Raw genomic sequence first — 19,156 nt, forward strand, 5'->3', positions numbered from 1 at the left:
TGCCAGCTGATTTATTGATAATGTGTGGCACGTGTTTTTCTCTTCTGGCTCACATCAGGTATACACTGCCACTAGACACAAATTGAAGGTCTTCAGTCCCCTTGTGGACAATTCAGCTGAGTTCAGGTTTCACCTAGCTAACTTCTTTGATCTCCCAGGTGTCTCCCAAGGCTAGTTATCTTGGTTCCAACTCCTCAAACTTTTAAAATGTGATTGTCTTGGGTAATAGTGACTGTGGTCTGCTAGGTTAAGAAGAAAATCTCTTACTGTGCATAAGCAAAAAGGAGAGCTCTGTGCAAATCAGACTGTTTTAGATAGAATCTGCAACAATGTAATTTCAAACCCACACATAAGAATATAAGAACAGCCATATAGGAGTTCCACAGGTTGACTGTGCGGTGTGTGAACTCTTTGCCAGAGGATGTTGTGAAGGCCAAGACTATAACAGGGTTCAAGAAAGAACTAGGTAAGTTCATAGAGGATAGGTCCATCAACGGCTATTAGCCAGGATGGGCAGGGATGGTGTCCCTAGTCTCTGTTTGCCAGAAGCTGGGATGGGTGACGGGATGGATCACTTGATGATTACCTGTTCTGTTCATTCCCTCTTGGGCAACTGGCACTGGTCCCTGTCAGAAAACAGGATCCTGGGTTAGATGGATCTGTGGTCTGGCCCAGTATGGCCATTCTTATGTGTGGGTTTGAAAGGACATTGTTGTGGATTCTATCTAAAACAGTCTGATTAGCACGTTTACGAAATGTAGCATTGCAGGCATGGAAGCTTGGTCAGTACCCAACACTGCTATTTTGTTTCACATCACTCACCAGGGCCAATAATCCTCAAATATTTTGATCAAAATATTTATCTGTGAACATGTTGTGTGTCTTTTTGGTTTGTTCTGCACACTGCAGCGCTTATAGTAATTCTGTGAAACATCCTTCAGAATCTGTGTCCCCAGATGGAACAGGGCACCCTTTCCTTACCCATTTTCCAAGCGAGGAACAGTCCAGTTCTGAATAACAACAGATAACTGTTTCATGCTTTTTCCCTTTGAATAAGAACACGATGACTGTCACATTTGTTCAGGACGCCGTTATTTCTCTCCTGGAAAATATCAGTAGTCTTGCTAACTCTCTCAGGCACCAGTCTTGTGATATTTAGTGCTTTTGTGAAAGTGCCAGGTACAGAAATTGGGTTGTTATGTGAGAATCTCCGCTTTTTTGCCCCCCCCCCTTTTTTTTTCTTTTTTTACAGTAAAATTTGTAGCCTTCATGCTTGTGAAGAAAAGCTTGAAAACACGAACCCTCATCACCGGAAGGCAACTTTTTTAAAAAACACCCTTAAACGGTAATGGGTAAACTAATCTGACTGGGGGGAGGCCTGGTTCATTTGCGTACACTAGGGCTTGGTACTCCTGCCCCTGCCCTAGGCCGGCCGGCGTCGGCTCGCTTGGGAGAGGCAGATGCCCAGGGGCGGGTTTTCACAGCGCTCCGCGGGGCAGCAGCCGGCGGGCCCCCGGGGGGGAGCCCTGCGCGCGGGTAGCACCGACTAGCAGCCATCCTCCCCCGGGCTAGGGCCCCGCAGCCGGCGCTGGACGGCGGCTGGCTCCCTGCGAGCGCAGACTGCGGGGCGGAGGGCGAGGCTCCCCGCGGCGCAGTGCGGGGCCGCCCGGGGAGCCGGCGCTGCCCAGCGGCTGCGGCTGCCTCCTCGCAGCAGGGGGCGGGACTCGTTCCGCCGACTGCAGCCCCCCGGCCGGCGCTAGCCTGGGCGGGCCGAGCCGGGACCGCCCCCTCGTCCTTCCTCTAGCAAACATGGCTGCAGCCGCGGCCGCCCCGGCCGCCAAGGTAAGAGGCGCTGCGGGCTCCCGCCCGGGCCCAGGCGGGGCGATTCCCCCCCCCCCCCGGTCCAGCCTGTGGGTCCCCCCCCCACGCGGGAGCCCCTGGCGGCCGCCGCGGGGTGCAGGCGAGTCAGGCTGGGGCACGTGGGCTCCGAGGGAGGCGCCTCTGGCTGCGGGGTGCATGTGGCAGGTTCCTGCCCGCGCCGGGGCGCATGGGCTCGGGGTGAGCGGCGTCTGCTCTGCTGTGATGCTCGGCAGCGCCCTTCGCTGCCCACCCTCCTGCCCCCGCTTCGGCCCCGCGCCCTCCCTGCTGGGGGGGGCACGGCCCCGTCGGCCCCCCCCCTTTCTGGCAGGGCCCTGCTGCTCGTGTTACAGGGCACCCCCCCCCCCAACGGCCATAGTGCAGACGTGTTGAGGCCTCCCACATGTGTTCTTGTCCAATAAAAGTCTCTTTGTCGGGTTTCCTTGTCGAGTCTGGAGGGGAGGCAGGGAGCTGCGGTCATTTACCATAAAGGCTCACAGGGTGCTGCCTCGGCCAACTAATAATAGTCAGCAGCAGCTGAGCATGGCAACGCGACAACGCTGGGTGTCTAAAAATCCAACCTTTAAAAGGAAAAGTTAGAGGCTGTTGTCGCACTCGGCATCCTGTGCTCTACCAAAAGCTATTTCTGGGCTCTGGTCAAGCGATGGGTAAAAGCATGATTGTTCGCTAGATCAGTGTCTTGTTTACTGTAGGTTTGCCAGGTATTGATTTGTTAACTGGCTGCTGGTTTGGGGATTTGCTTTCTCCCCCACTCCATTTATAGTACTCAATGCCATAGTTAAGGCTAGGGGACCCTGCAGAATTCTGTTGTAGTCCTATCTTCACTGACCTGACTTTCTGAAAACTGTAGATGATCCTACATACGTATCTTGTGGAATAAGAGCTAGGAGAGGCCAGGTCCATCTGCACTGAGGCTCTGTGCCATCACACACTAGCTTCCCAGACCCCCTCTATGGGAGCGCTGCTGCAAGGGTCCACTATCCTCCAGCTCATGTGATGATTCACTCTGTTAATACTGATTTAGCATTAATTTAGGTGTTAAGATTGTAAACTCTTTGGGAGCAGGGACTACTTTCTGTTTTATGTTTGTACTGTAGCCTGTACAATGGGGTCTCTAGGCCCTATGATGCACACCAATGTCAGAGGCTCTGTAGTTTTAGCTGCTATGCTTAGCCCTTTGCCTGCCTCTGTAGGACATGCTTTTTGGACCTGGGAAACAAGGAAGACTGGAAGAAGCTCCCACAGTTCTTGAGGTCAATGTGTAGACAAGCAATTTTCCCTGTCTTGAGAGAAAAGGGAAGCTAATTTGGGGTATCTCGGTTGGTGTCTGCCTTTTCCGTGATTGGGGTGGGCCGAGTCTCTCTCACAGGGATATCTGTCCATTGAGGTACTATCTGCGCTGCTGTGCCCTGACAACCCACAGGAAGGTCTATGAAAGCAGGACTTGCTGCAGCAGTAAACTCTGTGGTTCCATGCCGCCACCAGGCCCACCTGCTGTGTTGCCTAGTTCCAGCCTCTTCTGACCACCCCAGGGGCCTGGGAAACAGGAAGAGGAAGAAGAGCAGCTGGACTGGCTTGTGGAAGGGAAGCATGAAGTCCAGTGCTGGAGCTGATGTGGGTTCTCTTCTTCAAGTGGTCACAGCTGTGTATTCCCCTCAGGTGCATGCATACCTGAGGGGAATGCATATCTGCACCCACCTCTCAAAGAACAGTGGTTACAGGTAAATAACTGGTTTCAGAGTAGCAGCCTTGTTAGTCTGTATCCGCAAAAAGAAAAGGAGGACTTGTGGTACCTTAGAGACTAACAAATTTATTTGAGCATAAGCTTTCTTGAGCTACAGCTCACTTCATCGGATGCATTCAGTGGAAAATAACTGGCTTTTATCTGTCAGTTCCTCTTGTCAGAGGGGAAGCTGCTCTAATGAGCCTTTGCTGGCTCCTTTAGAGAGAACTACCTGTCCGAGAGGCTGAAACCTGTCCCCAAGCATGATTAGCACAGTTGTGGCACAAGGAAAGAGGGACGGTGATTTCCCCCAGCTCCTAGTTAGCTCATCTTCTTTCTGCAGCAAACTTACTCTGACTCTGCATTGCCCCTCCCCACTGTGAAGCACTCGTCCTTTCCTCCCCAGCTCTCTGCAGTGGCTTCAAGTTGTTGCCAAAGGGTAGATAAGGGTGCTGGACTCATGCCTCTATGATTCATTCCCTCCCATATTGCACTAGGTTGTCCTCCTATTTGCCAATCTCCATTGTTCCATCTGCAACCACCCCTAAAATCCCTACCCACTTTCATATTCCCCCAACACCACAGGGTAGGTTGGGGGGGGCATACCTATCCCCCAGCAATGCCCACCAGTGTAATCCACTCCTCCATCCCCATAATGATGACAGCCTGCTCCTCATTCCTGCAACTTGACATAAGACCTTCCCTGCATTGGTGGCATTCCCAGAGATGAAAGCTGTCTGTGGGCTGTGATGGTAGCTCCAGCTCCTCAAACAGCATCGTAGCAAAGGGCCCCTCTCTCTGACACCTACCCGTGAGTTTAAATTGTCAGCTTTATATTACAAAGGGAGTGTGTTGAAATCCCATTGCACCCGTGATTTTTGTTACTCGAAATTTAGAAATAGAATCTACTTTCTATTAGTGGAACTAAGTTTTGCTGTGATTTTTAAAGCAGAAAATAAAAAATAGTGTCACATGGATTGTGTTTTGGGAGGAGGGAAGGAGTAAAAGTAAGGTCAGTTAGGAAAAAGAACAGTTTGGCTGTATTGTGGATTCTCAATCAGGGAGTCACAATCACCCTGCCCATCCCATATTGCTTAATGAGAGGGGTTACAGCTATATCCTCGCTAGACAAAAAAGTAGTAGTGAAAATCAAGGAGGTAGCCCAAGTTCTACAGACATCGGCCTGTTTCATCAGCCAGCTGATAATATGATGAAGAACCCCATATCTCCAGTTTGCATTGTTGTCTTTAATTACAAAGTTTATCATTTTTACTGGATAGAACAATTCAGTTTGAAAAGCACTCTCTGTGGAAATTATCCTCAATCTTAAATTCTGGGCTGCAGTTATGTTGGCAGATATGTGGTTCCTAACTAAAACTAACTTAATTATTAGCCCCTTTTATTCATTTTTTTAGAATTTCAAAGAATAATAAAAACCTTTCACAATTTCTATCCTGATTTGTATGAGTTACAAAATTCAGCAAACACTGAAGAGTATTTGAACAATTTCCAGCCTCTGTTTAGATCGTAGTTTGTGATTGGTCCCATAAGGATATGGCTATACTGCAGTCACAGGTGCAATAGCAGCTTTTGTAGATATACTTTCTGGGCGAATTCTGTGCCAAAAAAATTAAAAATTCTGCGCACAATATTTTAAAATTCTGCATATATTATTTGTCAATAACACAATATAATCACTCCAGTTTCAATTATTTTGGTAACTTATTTCAAAATACCTGTCAGAAAGTATGTCAACAATACAGACAACAATGAAAAAAGATTCCCCCAGGAGTAGAGAGTTAAAGAAACCCAATTGGGGGTATGCTGGAGGGGGCTGTGTCTGCTCCCTGAGAGCCCAGACACCTCAACTCCCTCCCCCCAGCCGTGGAGCACCTCCCAGCTCCAGCACCCTCTTTCCCCCCAGAGCCCAACTGCAGGGCGTCCCCAGAGCCCAGATGCCTGCACCTCCTTCCCCCCAGAGCCCAACTGCAGGGCGCCCCTAGAGCCCAGATGCCTGCACCTCCTTCCCCCCCAGAGCCCAGATGTCTGCACTTCCCTCTCCCCAGAACACAGCCACCGACAACTGCATTCTGCTCTCCCGCCAGAGCCCGGCTGCGGGGCACCCCCTGGCTCAGACACCTGCACCTCCCTCCCCCAAGACCTATACTCCCCCCAGCTTCTTTACTGTCCCACAGAGGGACGCAGTGCCCTTCCTCACCCTTTGCCTGAGCTGGGACTCCCAGACCCTCTCCCATCCCTAGGCCGATGAGGATCAAGCAAGGCTTCAGAACTTGCAGAGCCTCCATCCCCACCAGGCTGGTGCTCTGCGAGCTACAATGACCCTAATGGCCACCAGCAGCTCTGCAGCCCCAATGCTGCAGGGGAAACATCAAATTCTGTGCAAATTCTGCATTTCACAGTGGCGCAGAATTCCCCCAGGTGTAATAGCTAGTACAGCTAAAAATAGCACTGAAGATGCAGCAGGGACCTGCATACGTTTTCACGTTGCTAATCTGTGCAGAAGTTCATAGGTGCTGGAACTAGAGGTGGTGGTGGTGGGGTGCTGCAGCACCCCCTGCCTTGAAGTGGTTTCCATTATATACAGGATTTACAGTGTGGTTCAGTGTCTCTCAGCACCCCCACTATACAAATTGTTCCTGCACCCATGCAGAAGTCCATGCCAGTGTCATCTCTGCTACTTTTAGTATGCTAGTTAGATTAACGCTAGTGTGGGTGTGTCTACGTGACCTGCAAATCCCACCTTTGATTGCCATGTAGATGTTGTTTCTACTCCATATGAGGATGACTGAAACTTTGGACTCTGGAGTAATAAATATCCCATAATACTTCAGGTACAGTTTTTGAGGCAAATAATCATAGCTTTCAGGACTCTTGAGTATTTTCATGAACAAAGCAGTATTTGTCCAAATACTCATGATCTGTGAATAACACTAAAGCAAAAATAACCATTCTTATTACAAAAATTATAAGCAAATATTAATGTGATTTATTTTTCTTCCCTAGTCTGCCAATTTGGATTATACAGAGTATTAAGAATTTAGTTGTTTGCCTGCAATAACACACATACAGCACAAGGTGGCACCAAAAGGAAAAAAATCTGTTTATATACTACCGCACAGCAGATGACATGAACCAGGCTTTCACATGGAAAAGTATTTGGCACGTAACAAAGACCACAGTCTTTGCTTATTGAAAAGAGATGCCTGATGAGCTAATTGCAATATAATGACACGGCATCTGTAGGGTTTCTATAAACGTAGGGTTGTAGAAATTGAGAGCAAGAGACAGATTTTTGTTTTAGATTGTCACTGGGATTTCCACGTGGTGCTTTTTTATTATTATTATTTTGTTAAGAGATACACCTCCTTAGTTGTACAGCTAGAAACCATTCTGAGAGTTTAGATAACATACTTTTATTACTGACAAGGTATTGGGGGTGGGCAAGAGAGGGGGTATGTGGTTTTGTTTGTTTTTTAAAAGCTCAACGTGATTTGAGTTCTTCCACTTAAAATTCAGACAAACACTGCAACAGTAACTGCCAATTGAAAAAAGCAATATTTTTGCTTTGTGTAACAGAGGGCAAAATTTTTATTTCTTTACATGCCAACAGTGTGCTTGGGATTGTAAAAGATCACACAGTTAAAAACAGCCACTACTCTGAAGAGCCTAATCTAATTCCCATTGAAGTCAGTAGAAAACCTCCCATTGTCTTAAGTGGGAGTTGGATCAGACCCTAAAAGACACAAAGATGACTGGTTCCACCTGGAAGCCCAAGGAACATATAACTTGGAAGTGTATGTTTCTTTCTCGTTGTATTATTAATTTGATTGTGAAGGCTGCACAACTTTCTTTGATTGAAATATTCAGTAATAAATCAGTCTGCCCTCGGCATTCATTGTGAACGTGGGGCACTGACAGCTTAACCGTTTTGCTTTTCTGACTGTCCCAAGAGAACATGCACCAAATCCTTATTCCTATGGATGTAGCTTTGTTGAAGAAGTCAGCATTTGCTAAAACTAAATGGAGATTCCCTCTTCGTTGCTAGCGCTACGCTGGAACTTGTTAACTCTGTGTGGGCTGCACCAGAACACAAAGCTTTTTAAAGAACAAAACCAAACCTGTATCCCCAGCAGAATACGAATTCACATTCTTCATACTTTCACTAACAGAAGATGCCACCATGCTGGCTGTGAATACTGTCCCCCTGTCGGGCACTCTGTGTAGAGGCCTGGTGGTAGAGCCAAGAACAGAAATGGTATTTCTTTGTATGTGTGTAACTTAGCTTGGTAGCAGCAGGCGGAGCTGGTACTACTTTGTAAGGCAATGGCTGATTGTGGCGGGCCTTGTTTAGAAAGCAAACTCCGCGTATGGTAATTAGCTTTTTATAACACACATACAGAGTTATGCTAAACCGCATTGTTACATTTCAGGTATTATTAAGCACCACTCTTTGAAGGTTACAAGGTTAAAAAGAATACTCTGAACCCAAAAGTAGGTCCAGGGGCACAACTATGAAGTCCCGAGGGGGTTCTGTGCATAGTGGAAGTGTTCTCTGGTCCCTTTCCAGCATTCTTCTGGGTAAGCAAGGTTGAGTAATTGTAAAATAAGGTGTCTCTGTAGGTGCAGTGGGTTAGTTGGACTATAGCTCCTTAAACCTAGAAGGATACATAATTCATGTATCAAAAGCTGATCAAAACTAGAATTTCTTTTCTGTGGGAAATTCCAGCATTTCAAAAAATTTCATTCTGAATTGGAATGAAAATTTCCCACAAAGCATTTTCTGAAAATGTTTTGTTTTGGGTCATGTTTGTTTCATTTATGGCTTTTATATACCGTATTTTAATATTTTATATGTTTAAATTTTTTTTGTTAGGGTTTAAAGAATTTAAAATTTATATGAATATAAAATATATGAAATAGTGATTGGTAATTTGACATTGGTATTTGATTTGCTCATTTCTGGTATTCTGACTGGTCATTTGTAATATAATTATTTTGTTATACCATTTTTACAAGAATAAAAAATTATAAATAAATTTCAAAATAAAAAAGTTGTTTCAAAACAATATACCAAAACATTTGTATAAGTTTGAAATGGAAAGTTCCAACATTATCAAAATGCTTGGTTTCAATTTTTTTCTAAATTAAATTTTTATCCAAATCAACAGTCCATGGAACATTTTGACCAATGGAGATTTTCCAGTGGAAAAACATTTCTTCATACATTTTTTTTGACCAGCTCTAGATTTAGTGGTCTCTCTCTTCCCTCCTTTTTTATGTGTGAGTGGATGAAATACTCCTATATCTGATGATCACCTTTAAAGTAGCACAAATTAGTTCAGAGGCATAGTTTGCTCTCATATTGTTTTTCAGAATAAATCCCTAATTACTGTTTCAGACATTGCTGGGACCTCCTGTGTCTCCATCAAAAAGAAGTTGAATGGACATAGAACCATCGAACCATAGGACTGGAAGGGACCTCGAGAAGTCACTAGTCCAATCCCCTGCACTCATGGCAGGACTAAGTATTATCTAGACCAGTGGTTCTCAAAGCCGGTCTGCCGCTTGTTCAGGGAAAGCCCCTGGCGGGCCGGACCGGTTTGTTTACCTGCTGCGTCCACAGGTTCGGCTGATCGCGACTCCTACTGGCCACGGTTCACCGCTCCAGACCAATGGTGGTATGCAGGAAGTGGTGCGGGCCAAGGGATGTGCTGGCCGCCCTTCCCGCAACCCCTATTGGCCTGGAGCGGCGAACCACGGCCAGTGGGAGCTGCAGTCAGCCGAACCTGTGGACGCAGCAGGTAAACAAACCGGTTCGGCCCGCCAGGGGCTTTCCCTGAACAAGCGGCGGACCAGCTTTGAGAACCACTGATCTAGACCATTCCTGACAGGTGTTTGTCTAACCTGTTCTTAAAAACCTCCAATGATGGAAATTCCACAGCCTCCTAGGCAATTTGTTCCAGTGCTTAACTACCTTATAGTTAGGAATTTTTTCCTAATGTCCAACCCTAACCTCCCTTACTGTAATGTAAATCCATTATTTCTTGTCCTGTCCTCAGAGGTTAGGAGAAAATTTATTTTTTTTTCTCCTTCTAACAACCTTTTTGTATTTGAAAACTTTTAAGTTCCCCCTTCTGTCTTCTCTTCTGCAGACTAGATAAACCCAATTTTTAAAAATTTTCCTCACAAATCATGTTTTCTACACCTCTTTCCTGAAATGTGGCATCCAGAACTAGACAGTCCTCCATATGAGGCCTTATCAGTGTGGAGTAGAGTGGAAGAATTACTTCTAATGTTCTGCTTACCACGGTCCTGCTAATACATCCCAGAATTATGTTTGCTTTTTTTGCAACAGTGTTACACTGTTGACTCACATTTAGCTTTGAAATCCACTCTCATCTCCCTCCCTCCCTCTCCCCCCCCCCCCCCAAGATTCCTGTCCGCAGTACTCCTTCCTAGGCAGTCATATCCCATTTTGTGTATGCAATTGATTGTTCCTTCCTAAGTGGAGTACTTGACATTTGTCCTTATTGAATTTCATCCTGTTTACTTCAGACCATTTCTCTAGTTTGTCTGGATGATTTTGAATTTTAACCCTATCCTCCAAAGCACTTGCAATCCCTCCAAGCTTGGAATCATCTGCAACCTTTATAAGTGTACTCTCTATGCCATTATCTAAATCATTGATGAAGATATTGAACAGAACTGGACCCAGAACTGATCCCTGCAGGACCCCACTCATTATGTCCTTCCAGCATGACTGTGAACCACTGATAACGACACTCTGGGAATGGTTTTCCAACCAGTTATGTTCCCATCTTTAGTAGCTCCATCTAGGTTGCATTTTCCTAGTTTCTTTAAGAGATCATGCAAGACAGTATCAAAAGCCTTACTAAAGTCAAGATATACCACATCTACCACTTCCCTCCTATCCACAAGTATTATTACTCTGGTAAAAGAAAGCTGTTAGGTTAGTCTGACAGGATTTGTTCTTGACAAATCCATGCTGACTGTTATTTATCATGTTGTTATCTTCTAGTTGTTTGCAAATTGATTGCTTGATTATTTGCTCCATTATTTTTCCAGGTACTGAAGTTAAGCTGACTGGTCTGAAATGCCCCGGGTTCTCCTTATTCCCCTTTTTATAGTTTGGCACTATATATGACATTTCTCAGTCTTCTGGAATCTCTCCCATCTTCCATGAGTTTTTGAAGATAATTGTTAAAGGGTCAGATAACTCCTCAGTCAGCTCCTTGAATATTCTAGTATGTATTTCATCAGACCCTGGTGACTTGAAGATGTCTAACTTGTCTACGTAATTTTTAACTTGTTCTTTCCCTATTTTAGCCTCTTCTGATCCTACCTCGTTTTCACCGGCATTCACTACGTTAGCCATCCAATCACCACCAACCTTTCTGGTGAAACCCAAAACAAAGAAGTCATTAAACACCCTGCCATTTCCACATTTTCTGTTGTTATTTTTTCCCCCTCATTGAATAACGGGCCTACCCTGAACTTGGTCTTCCTCTTGCTTCTAATGCATCTGTAGAATGTTTTCATGTTACCCTTTATGTCTCTAGCTAGTCTGGTCTCATTTTGTGCCTTGGCCTTTCTAATATTGTCCCTACATCCTTGTGGTGTTTGTGTATATTCATCCTTTATACTTTGACCTAGTTTCCACGTTTTGTAGGACTCTTTTTTGATTTTTTTTAGATAATTGAAGATCTCCTGGTTAAGCGAGTGTGGTCTCTTGCCATACTTCCTATCTTTTCTACGCATATTGCAGGCAAGCAAGGAAGGCTTCTTTGGTTGACAGCCTCCATCCTGGGTAAAAGTCTGTTCGCTCAATGTGAACGTCTTACGCAATTTAACCTGAGATAAAATGGTGTGGGGCACTGTGTAGGTTTGGGTAACTGAGTGCTTGGCTGAACTGGGGCTCTAGTCAGCCAAATAATGTTTTTTCTAGGAGGCTACATGGCCTGAAAGTTAGTAGCTTCTCAGCTAATAGCTTTGTGTCAGACAAATCTAACTAGTTGCCAACACACTTTCCTTTTTGTCTCTTCCCCATGCATCTAGAAGCAACTGCTATTGGGAGAGGAAGAAACTTAAGAGCCATACCTTAATGGCAATCAGGGTTAATTGTATCAATTCAGGTGTTGCATTTCTGGGGACCATTATGTCCCTGGTGACCAGAGCTACTGAGGGCTTGGCTATGCTTGCAAGTTAGAGTGCATTAAAGCAGCCCTGGGTGCCCTAGCTCACTACCCGTCCACACTGGCAAGGCATGTAGAGCGCTCTGACTCCACGGCTAGAGCGCTTCTGGTACTCCACCTTGGCGAGAAGATTAACGCTTGTTGCACCTTGGCTGAAACGCCCGGGCGTCAGTGTGAATGAGGTTTTGCATTACTGCGCTCTGATCAGCCTCTGGAAACGTCCCATAGTCTCCTTAAGTCAAATGGCCACTCTTGTCATTGTTTTGGAATCGCTGCAAGAATGCGGATATGCCCTTTGAAAGCTCCGTTTCTGACATCCGGCATGCTTATCTGCTCTGGGACAAAGCAACCATTAGCGTGGACTTCTGTGTGAGGCGGGGGGGGTGGGGGGGTGTCTGCTGTTGTCTGACCTTACAAGACAGCATGCTGACATGCTCCCAGCCCCCCCACAAACCCACTCTCTCTCCCCCCACATAGACACAGCACATTCCCTGTCACACTCCACCACCACCATTTGAAAAGCACATTGCAGCCACTTGCATGCTGGGATAGCTACCACAATGCACTGCTCTCTGTGGCTGTTGCAAGAGCTGCTAATGTGGCCACGCCAGTGTGCTTGTAGCTGTCATTGTGGACAGATTGCAGCGCTTTCCCTACTGCGCTCTGTGAAGCCTAGTTTAACTCAAAGCGCTCTACATCTGCAAGTGTAGCCATGCCCTCAGTCTTTGTCCTTGTTCTTCCCATTGCAGAACAGGTGTACAACAATCTCGTATGAATACTATTTGTGTTACAGCCTTGATTACAGCATAAGTTGTGCTGATCTCTTTGGCATCAGTTATCAAGTTTGCCAGTTAACACCCATGTTTACTTTCACATTGGGGATAAATGATTAATCAGTGGCTCGCTCTTCGTGCAGTTTGATAACTTCTAAATTTGGTGTCTGTTTGAACTGGGGAGTGGTAGTCAAGCCTTTGTACTTGGGGAAAATTATATGAAATATGGCCTAAAGTGACATGCTACAAGTCTTCATGAGAAACCTGAGCTGTAGCTATAATGATTGGTGCTTTTTGGATCCTTGGTTCTGGGCCCATCTCAAGCAGAGATGAGTCAGAAAATAAACTGGGTAGCTGGCTAGAAATCCAGGGTTAGTGTCACTGTCAGATTTAACATGCAGTGTAATCTCTAGAGCTCTAATACTTATTTTTGTTTGTTTGTGAGATTGGAATTATTGGTGGAACTGGCCTGGACGATCCTGACATCTTGGAAGGAAGAACAGAAAAATATGTGGATACTCCTTATGGCAAGGTCTGTATAATATTTTTCTTATGGCTTGCTAAGATGCTTTTTTTTTTTTTTTTTTTTAAGAGTCTTTTACTTGTGTGCTTTATGGTAAGTTTTTCAGCCTAGGAGGTACAAAGTAGACAATGCTCACAATAGATTGCTGAGTGTTGGTCAGTGTAATAGAGTTCCTGAAGGTCAGGTGGCAGTGCTCCCAGCATCCAGCCTCGCCCTGCCCAGGACAGCTTTTCAGTCTAGTTCCTCACCTGTGTGTTGACTTAGCATCATCTTGTGTTTTCAGTGTCCTTGCCTTCTCCTTACTATGAGGCTTATGCTCCATCTGCAGGAGAAGAAGTTGGTAGGTCAGCCTGTGCCTTCCCACTCCATCGGGCTCCAGCCCAGGCCCTATAAGAGTTAATTAGGATCTGGCATCTTGCAGTCTCTTCGGAGTTACCCTTCCTGGGTCCCTCCATCTCTCCCAACAGCTCCAAGTACAACGTAAGATATCAGTAGAAAAGGCAGCTAAACCTTCAGCCCCAACTGGGCACAGCATGCAGTCCTCTTCCTCACAGGGAGGCTTCTTCGGCACCCTTCTCCAGGAAACCCCAAGGTAGATGTGTCTTCCTCCCCACCTCCCCTTCTGAGCTGAGTTGCTCGCTCTTAAGCCTGTTCTGCAGTTGGAGGATGCTCTGCAGGTTTGGGGAGGTGGGGATACCTGGGCGCAGTGTGGGGTTTGTACACCGTATCATAGTCAGCTTATAATGACTGCGAGAAGCAAGGTGTTATAATGACAACCAAGTGTGGAAGAGAATACACCCCATTCTCCCCCACATCCACTGTTCTTTAAATATGATGAGATAAGAAACACAATGGAGAATTCTCAGCCCAGGGTTGGGACATGGTGGTTTGCAACTTTCCAATTCTGGGCTGCTCCACAGCCTCTGGCATAATCTAGACAGCCCTGTGGGCCTTTCTAAATTAGAGCAGCCTTCCCTGGCAGCCTCTGGGCCTCAGCACTACTTAGGATCTCTGCAGTATTACTTGCTGTGACCCCACCCTGGTACTCCCCCCTACACCAAGATTTACAAGGGGATCCTTGTGAGGCAGCCTTACGACTGTCTTTTGCTGGTCCTGTGCAGGGAGGAATTCCCTACCAGCCAGATTCTAGGCTTTCAGAGGCTTTATGTTACTCCATCCCTTTTACCAAGCAAAAGTGGCTGGAGCTAAGGTGAGAATCTCACCCTATGTCTGTTTGTTTAGCCAACTGTTTATACCTATAGTGCAAGCACATAGTAAGAGACAGTCCGTACCCCAGAGAGCTTGTAATTTAAATAGACCAGGCAGAAAAAGGATGGAAGAAAAGGAGTGTTGTTATTCCCATTTTACTGGTGGGGAACTGAGGCAGACAGCGTAAGTGACTTTACGTAGGTAGTGTATAATAAAATGGGAAATTAAACGCAAATCTTCCATAATATCTGCAAAACAGGAAACTGAGCACTGTTCAGAACAACCATCCATGTGATATTTTGCTGTATGTTTACCATCTTCTACCAGTGCAGTTCATAAGACATATGATACGTGGCAATAACAGTTATTTTATGGGGAGGAACCTGTGTGGAAACCTAAACCTGTATATCTTTTTCATGGGGTTCAACACTACCCTGTAGGGTCCAAGATCTGGAAGGAGAACTCTACCTCCAACAAAAGTGGTGTTGGGGAAGACTTTGTGAGTGTAAGGGACACGGGGGGAGAACAGAGTAAATGTGGACTCTGGCAATTGGCCATGGTGGGGAGGTAATAAGGTAGGGGGAAAGCTGAATTAGAGGAAGATATTTGAATTTCCAACCACCCTGTAAAATCTGCAAGAGTACTGGGAAGAGGATGAAGGGGACTTATTCACTTGCATCCCTCCATCTACCCCACCCTGCTCCCAAAACTAAAACAAGCGTCTCATATAGAACAGAGATCCTTTCACCTCTAAGATGTTGTCTTGAATCCAGGCTAGAATAGCAAAAACAAAATGGTTGCCATCTGACATTTCCCCTATATGAGATTAGCTGCTGGTTTTAGTAATGTTCTCAGTGGAAATTGTGCATATTGGAAAATTGCCATTGCAATTGACACCTTTTTATTGGCTGTCTTAGTATATAATTCTGGGGCTTTATGTACATGGAAGATTTAACTGTCCTCTTGCCCTTGGAAAGGTCTCTTCAGATCATAGTTTGGGGTAAATTGGTGGGACAATGTGGGGAAACTTTCATTATTATTAAATGTGCATATTGATGTTTTCTCACAAGCATATAGAAGGAAATTGTGCCATAGTGAGGGAAATTGAGAATTGGACTGATTGGTCTTGCAACTTTGAAATCTGACCCGGTGCACTACTGCTATGCCATCACAGGGATCCCTGCATTTCCCCCATCAAACCTCAGACTGCAAAGTGTACCAAAATATGATGATGTGGAAAAATGTCTCATAGCATCTAGATTGAGGCCACCAAAATAATTTTATTTATAATTCCAAATACACTTGAATCTACACTTTGCAATGTGAAAGAGCTAATGCATCAATCTACTGTTCTGTTCTCTGATTTTTCTTCTGATATGAGGTATTCAATTTCAGTAGATCTTATTAACTGTGGCTTTAAACACACACATTATTTTACTATCCTGCAGCATTAGCTCTGAGCTATGTTATGGATGATTTTAAGGTACACAGCAAATTTGCTGCGATACTTCATAAATTGATAAACACTAGCTGTGTAGTGAGTTGTGTTATGGAATGTTGTAAGAACAAAATCGCTTGGTAACTAGACAATAAGGGTTTTCTCTATCCTGATGCCTAAGGAAACTGCTCTCCCAAAGCCACATCTGGCTCAGAACAGTGAGTAAGCATTTGGTAAGGGATATAGCCAGGTTAATGAGATGTTTCAAATGTCAGTAGGTTAAAATTAAATAGGGACTTTCTAAAAAATCAGGATATGATAAATCCTCTGGACAATTCCCTTTTTCTAAAGGCATTGTGATTCCATTTCTGGCAGACTTTAAAGCATGATACATAGTCCAATAAAATACAGCACTTGAAGAGACCATGTAATGAGAATAAAACAGCAGATATAAAATCAAATGACAACTGAGATATTGTACTTAGCATTAAACTACAAATAGTGTTCCTATGGGAAGTATTAGACATCATAGCATTTCTAAAATTGTATGGGTGGATATTTTTAAACATTGGGAAGATAGTTAATAAATTAGTAATTATGATCAAGAAAGAAGTAAAATTAAAAGATTTTGTAAATGTCTATTTTGGTTCTAAGACCCAGGATAACAGTGGAATGACTGGCACTGAAGAAGGTGGCTTAAACTTTTTGGTGCACAGCTTCATTTCCACTTATTTAGGGCCTGGTTTTCAGAATCTCGGAGGAGTTGCCATTCTAATTTTTGTCAACAGGAGCCGCAGAAGCTCAACATCTCTGAAAATGAGGCCCTAAACCAGAGATGGGCAAACTAGGCCCACGGGCCACATCCAGCCCGCGGGACCCTCCTGCCTGGCCCCTGAGCTCCTGGCCCTGGAGGCTGTTTCCCGGCCCTTCCCTGCTGTTCCCCCTCCCCCACAGCCTCAGCGCACCACGCCACTGGCGCAATGCTCTGGGCGGCCAGGCAGCGCAGTTGCAGAGCCACCAGTGCTCCAGGCAGTGCGGTAAGGGGTGTTGGATAGAAGGCAGGGGAGTTGGGGGGGGTGGTCAGAGGGTGGGGAACAGGGGGGTTGAATGGGGACAGGGGTCCCTGGGGGGAAGGGGGGTGAATTGGATGGGGCGTTGGGGGGCAGGGAGAAGGGGTGGTTGGATGGGGCAGGGGTCCCGGGGGGCAAGTCAGGAATGAGAGGGGGGCAGTCAGGGGTAGGGGGTGGTCAGGGAGCAGGGGGTGGTGGATGGGGCTGGAGTCCCGGGGGGGGCCGTCAGGGGACGGGGGGTTGGATGGGACTGGAGTCCCGGGGGGGGGGGGGCCGTCAGGGGACAGGGGGTTGGATGGGGCTGGAGTCCCGGGGGGGCCGTCAGGGGACGGGGGGTTGGATGGGGCAGGAGTCCCGGGGGGGCCATCAGAGAGCGAGAAGTGGGGGGAGGTCGGATAGGAGGCGGGGGGCCGGGCCATGCCTGGCTCTTTGGAGAGACACAGCCTCCCCTAACCAGCCCTCCATACAATTTTGGAAACCCGATGTGGCCCTCAGGCCAAAAAGTTTGCCCGCCCTAAACCTTTTAGTAAGGTAACAGGTTTGAGGATGGCAGAGTTAGTAGAAGTACCATCAACTTATTAGGGTATATGGCTCTATTTAAGCAATGGTATTTCCCAGTGATGGAGATGATACCACTGTGGGGTAAGGTTGGGAATAGGTAGGCAGGAAGGGGAGGGACTTTTCCATTTGATATACTGAGGCTTAGAGCTAGGTGAGAAATGGCTTTCATGAAAAGTTTCAAGATTTCAAAAACAACAAAAAATCTTGTTTTGCATCAGGATAATAAAACCCTAAAACTTTTCTAGTTTTTCATGGAAACTTGTGAGACAGGCACTTTGCCACCTCACAATAGCCTGCTGGTTAGGGCACTCAGCTGGGACATGGGAGACCCAGATTCAAGTCTCTGGTTTCCCACATTCAGGTGGGTGACCTAGCCATGGGGCTGTGAAGTCAGAGTCTCTGTCTTTCTCTGGTTTTGACCAGAAACTCCATCCTGGACCTGAGAAACCTTCCCAATGAAAATTTCATCAAAATCGACCCTTTCCACTCTAAAGTTTTGGTTTCAACAAATGGACGTTTTCTGATGAAAACCCATTTTGTTGAACAATTCCTGACCCGCTGTATTTGTGGGCCCTCTAGAACACTAACAAGTAGGCTGCTGCCTAGGGCCCTTTTCTTCTCCCTCCTTCCAAGCTTTTAGGATGTTAGATGCTGAGGTGCAGTCTCTTCACTTTTTATCCAGAAAGTATGTTATCAGCATAAATGAAGGTAATGCACCATGAGTCCCTCTTAATGTCATTTTCAAAATTAGTGGCTGACGTTTTGTAGCACTGATTATGGGTATATAGAGCAAGGGAGATGGTTTGTAAGGCTGTCAAGCGATTAAAAAAATTAATCGCGCTGTTAAACAATAATAGAATACCATTTATTTAAATATTTTTGGATGTTTTCTTCATTTTCAAATATATTTATTTCAATTGCAACACAATACAAAGTGTACAGTGTTCACTTTATAGTTATTTTTATTACAAATATTTGCACTGTAAAAATGATAAAAGAAATAGTATTTTTCAATTCACCTAATACAAGTACTGTAGTGCAATCTCTTTATCATGAAAGTTGAACTTACAAATGTAGAATTATGTACAAAAAATAACTGCATGCAAAAATAAAACAATGTAAAGCTTTAGAGCCTACAAGTCCACTCAGTCCTACTTCAGCTAATTGCTCAGACAAACAAGTTTGTTTACGTTTACGGGAGATAATGTTGTCCACTTCTTAATCACAATGTCACCAAAAAGCGAGAACAGGCGTTCGCATGGCACTGTTGTTTTTTGGTGATTTGGGGTCTGTAGTTTCCTCATCTGAGTGTTCTTTTAAAACTTCTGAATGGTAAGTGTATCTAGCCCCCCCTCACACTACACTTCTAAACTCCCTCGCAAAACTCTCCTGTTCGCTAGCGCCTAGGGTGACCAGACAGCAAATGTGAAAAATCGGGATGGGGGTGGGGGGTAATGGGAGCCTATATAAGAAAAAGACCCCAAAATTGGGACTGTCCCTATAAAATCGGGACATCTGGTCACCCTACTAGCGCCTCTGGTCACATAGGAGCGGGCTTTTTAAAGCCCTGGTCTTCCTGAGTAGCCTTGCCCCCTGGTTAAGGGCTGATGGGTGCTAAAGGAATTAGGTATCAAAGCCTCTTTAAGACGCTCTTAGCCTTGTCTAGCAGGCTATTAGACTCAGCACACGGTCCCCCAAACAAACAGACCACACAGTATATTTCAGTTAAGCAGTAAGCACATCACAA

The 19,156-nt window shown here is 45.5% G+C and overlaps 1 protein-coding gene across 1 annotated transcript in view; it reads left to right on the top strand.

The window, feature by feature from the left end:
* Window positions 1-1,723: 1,723 nt before the first annotated feature.
* Window positions 1,724-19,156, top strand: part of MTAP (methylthioadenosine phosphorylase) — a 55,581-nt gene continuing 38,148 nt past the window's right edge. Inside the window, exons 1-2 of the mRNA XM_073345512.2 lie at window positions 1,724-1,842; window positions 13,054-13,140. Of these exons, the coding sequence (XP_073201613.1) occupies window positions 1,810-1,842; window positions 13,054-13,140 (120 nt within the window). The 5' untranslated portion in view covers window positions 1,724-1,809. The remainder of the gene's footprint in view (window positions 1,843-13,053; window positions 13,141-19,156) is intronic.

Source organism: Lepidochelys kempii, chromosome 5 (genome assembly GCF_965140285.1).
Source record: "Lepidochelys kempii isolate rLepKem1 chromosome 5, rLepKem1.hap1, whole genome shotgun sequence".
NCBI classification, from domain to species: Eukaryota; Metazoa; Chordata; order Testudines; family Cheloniidae; genus Lepidochelys; species Lepidochelys kempii.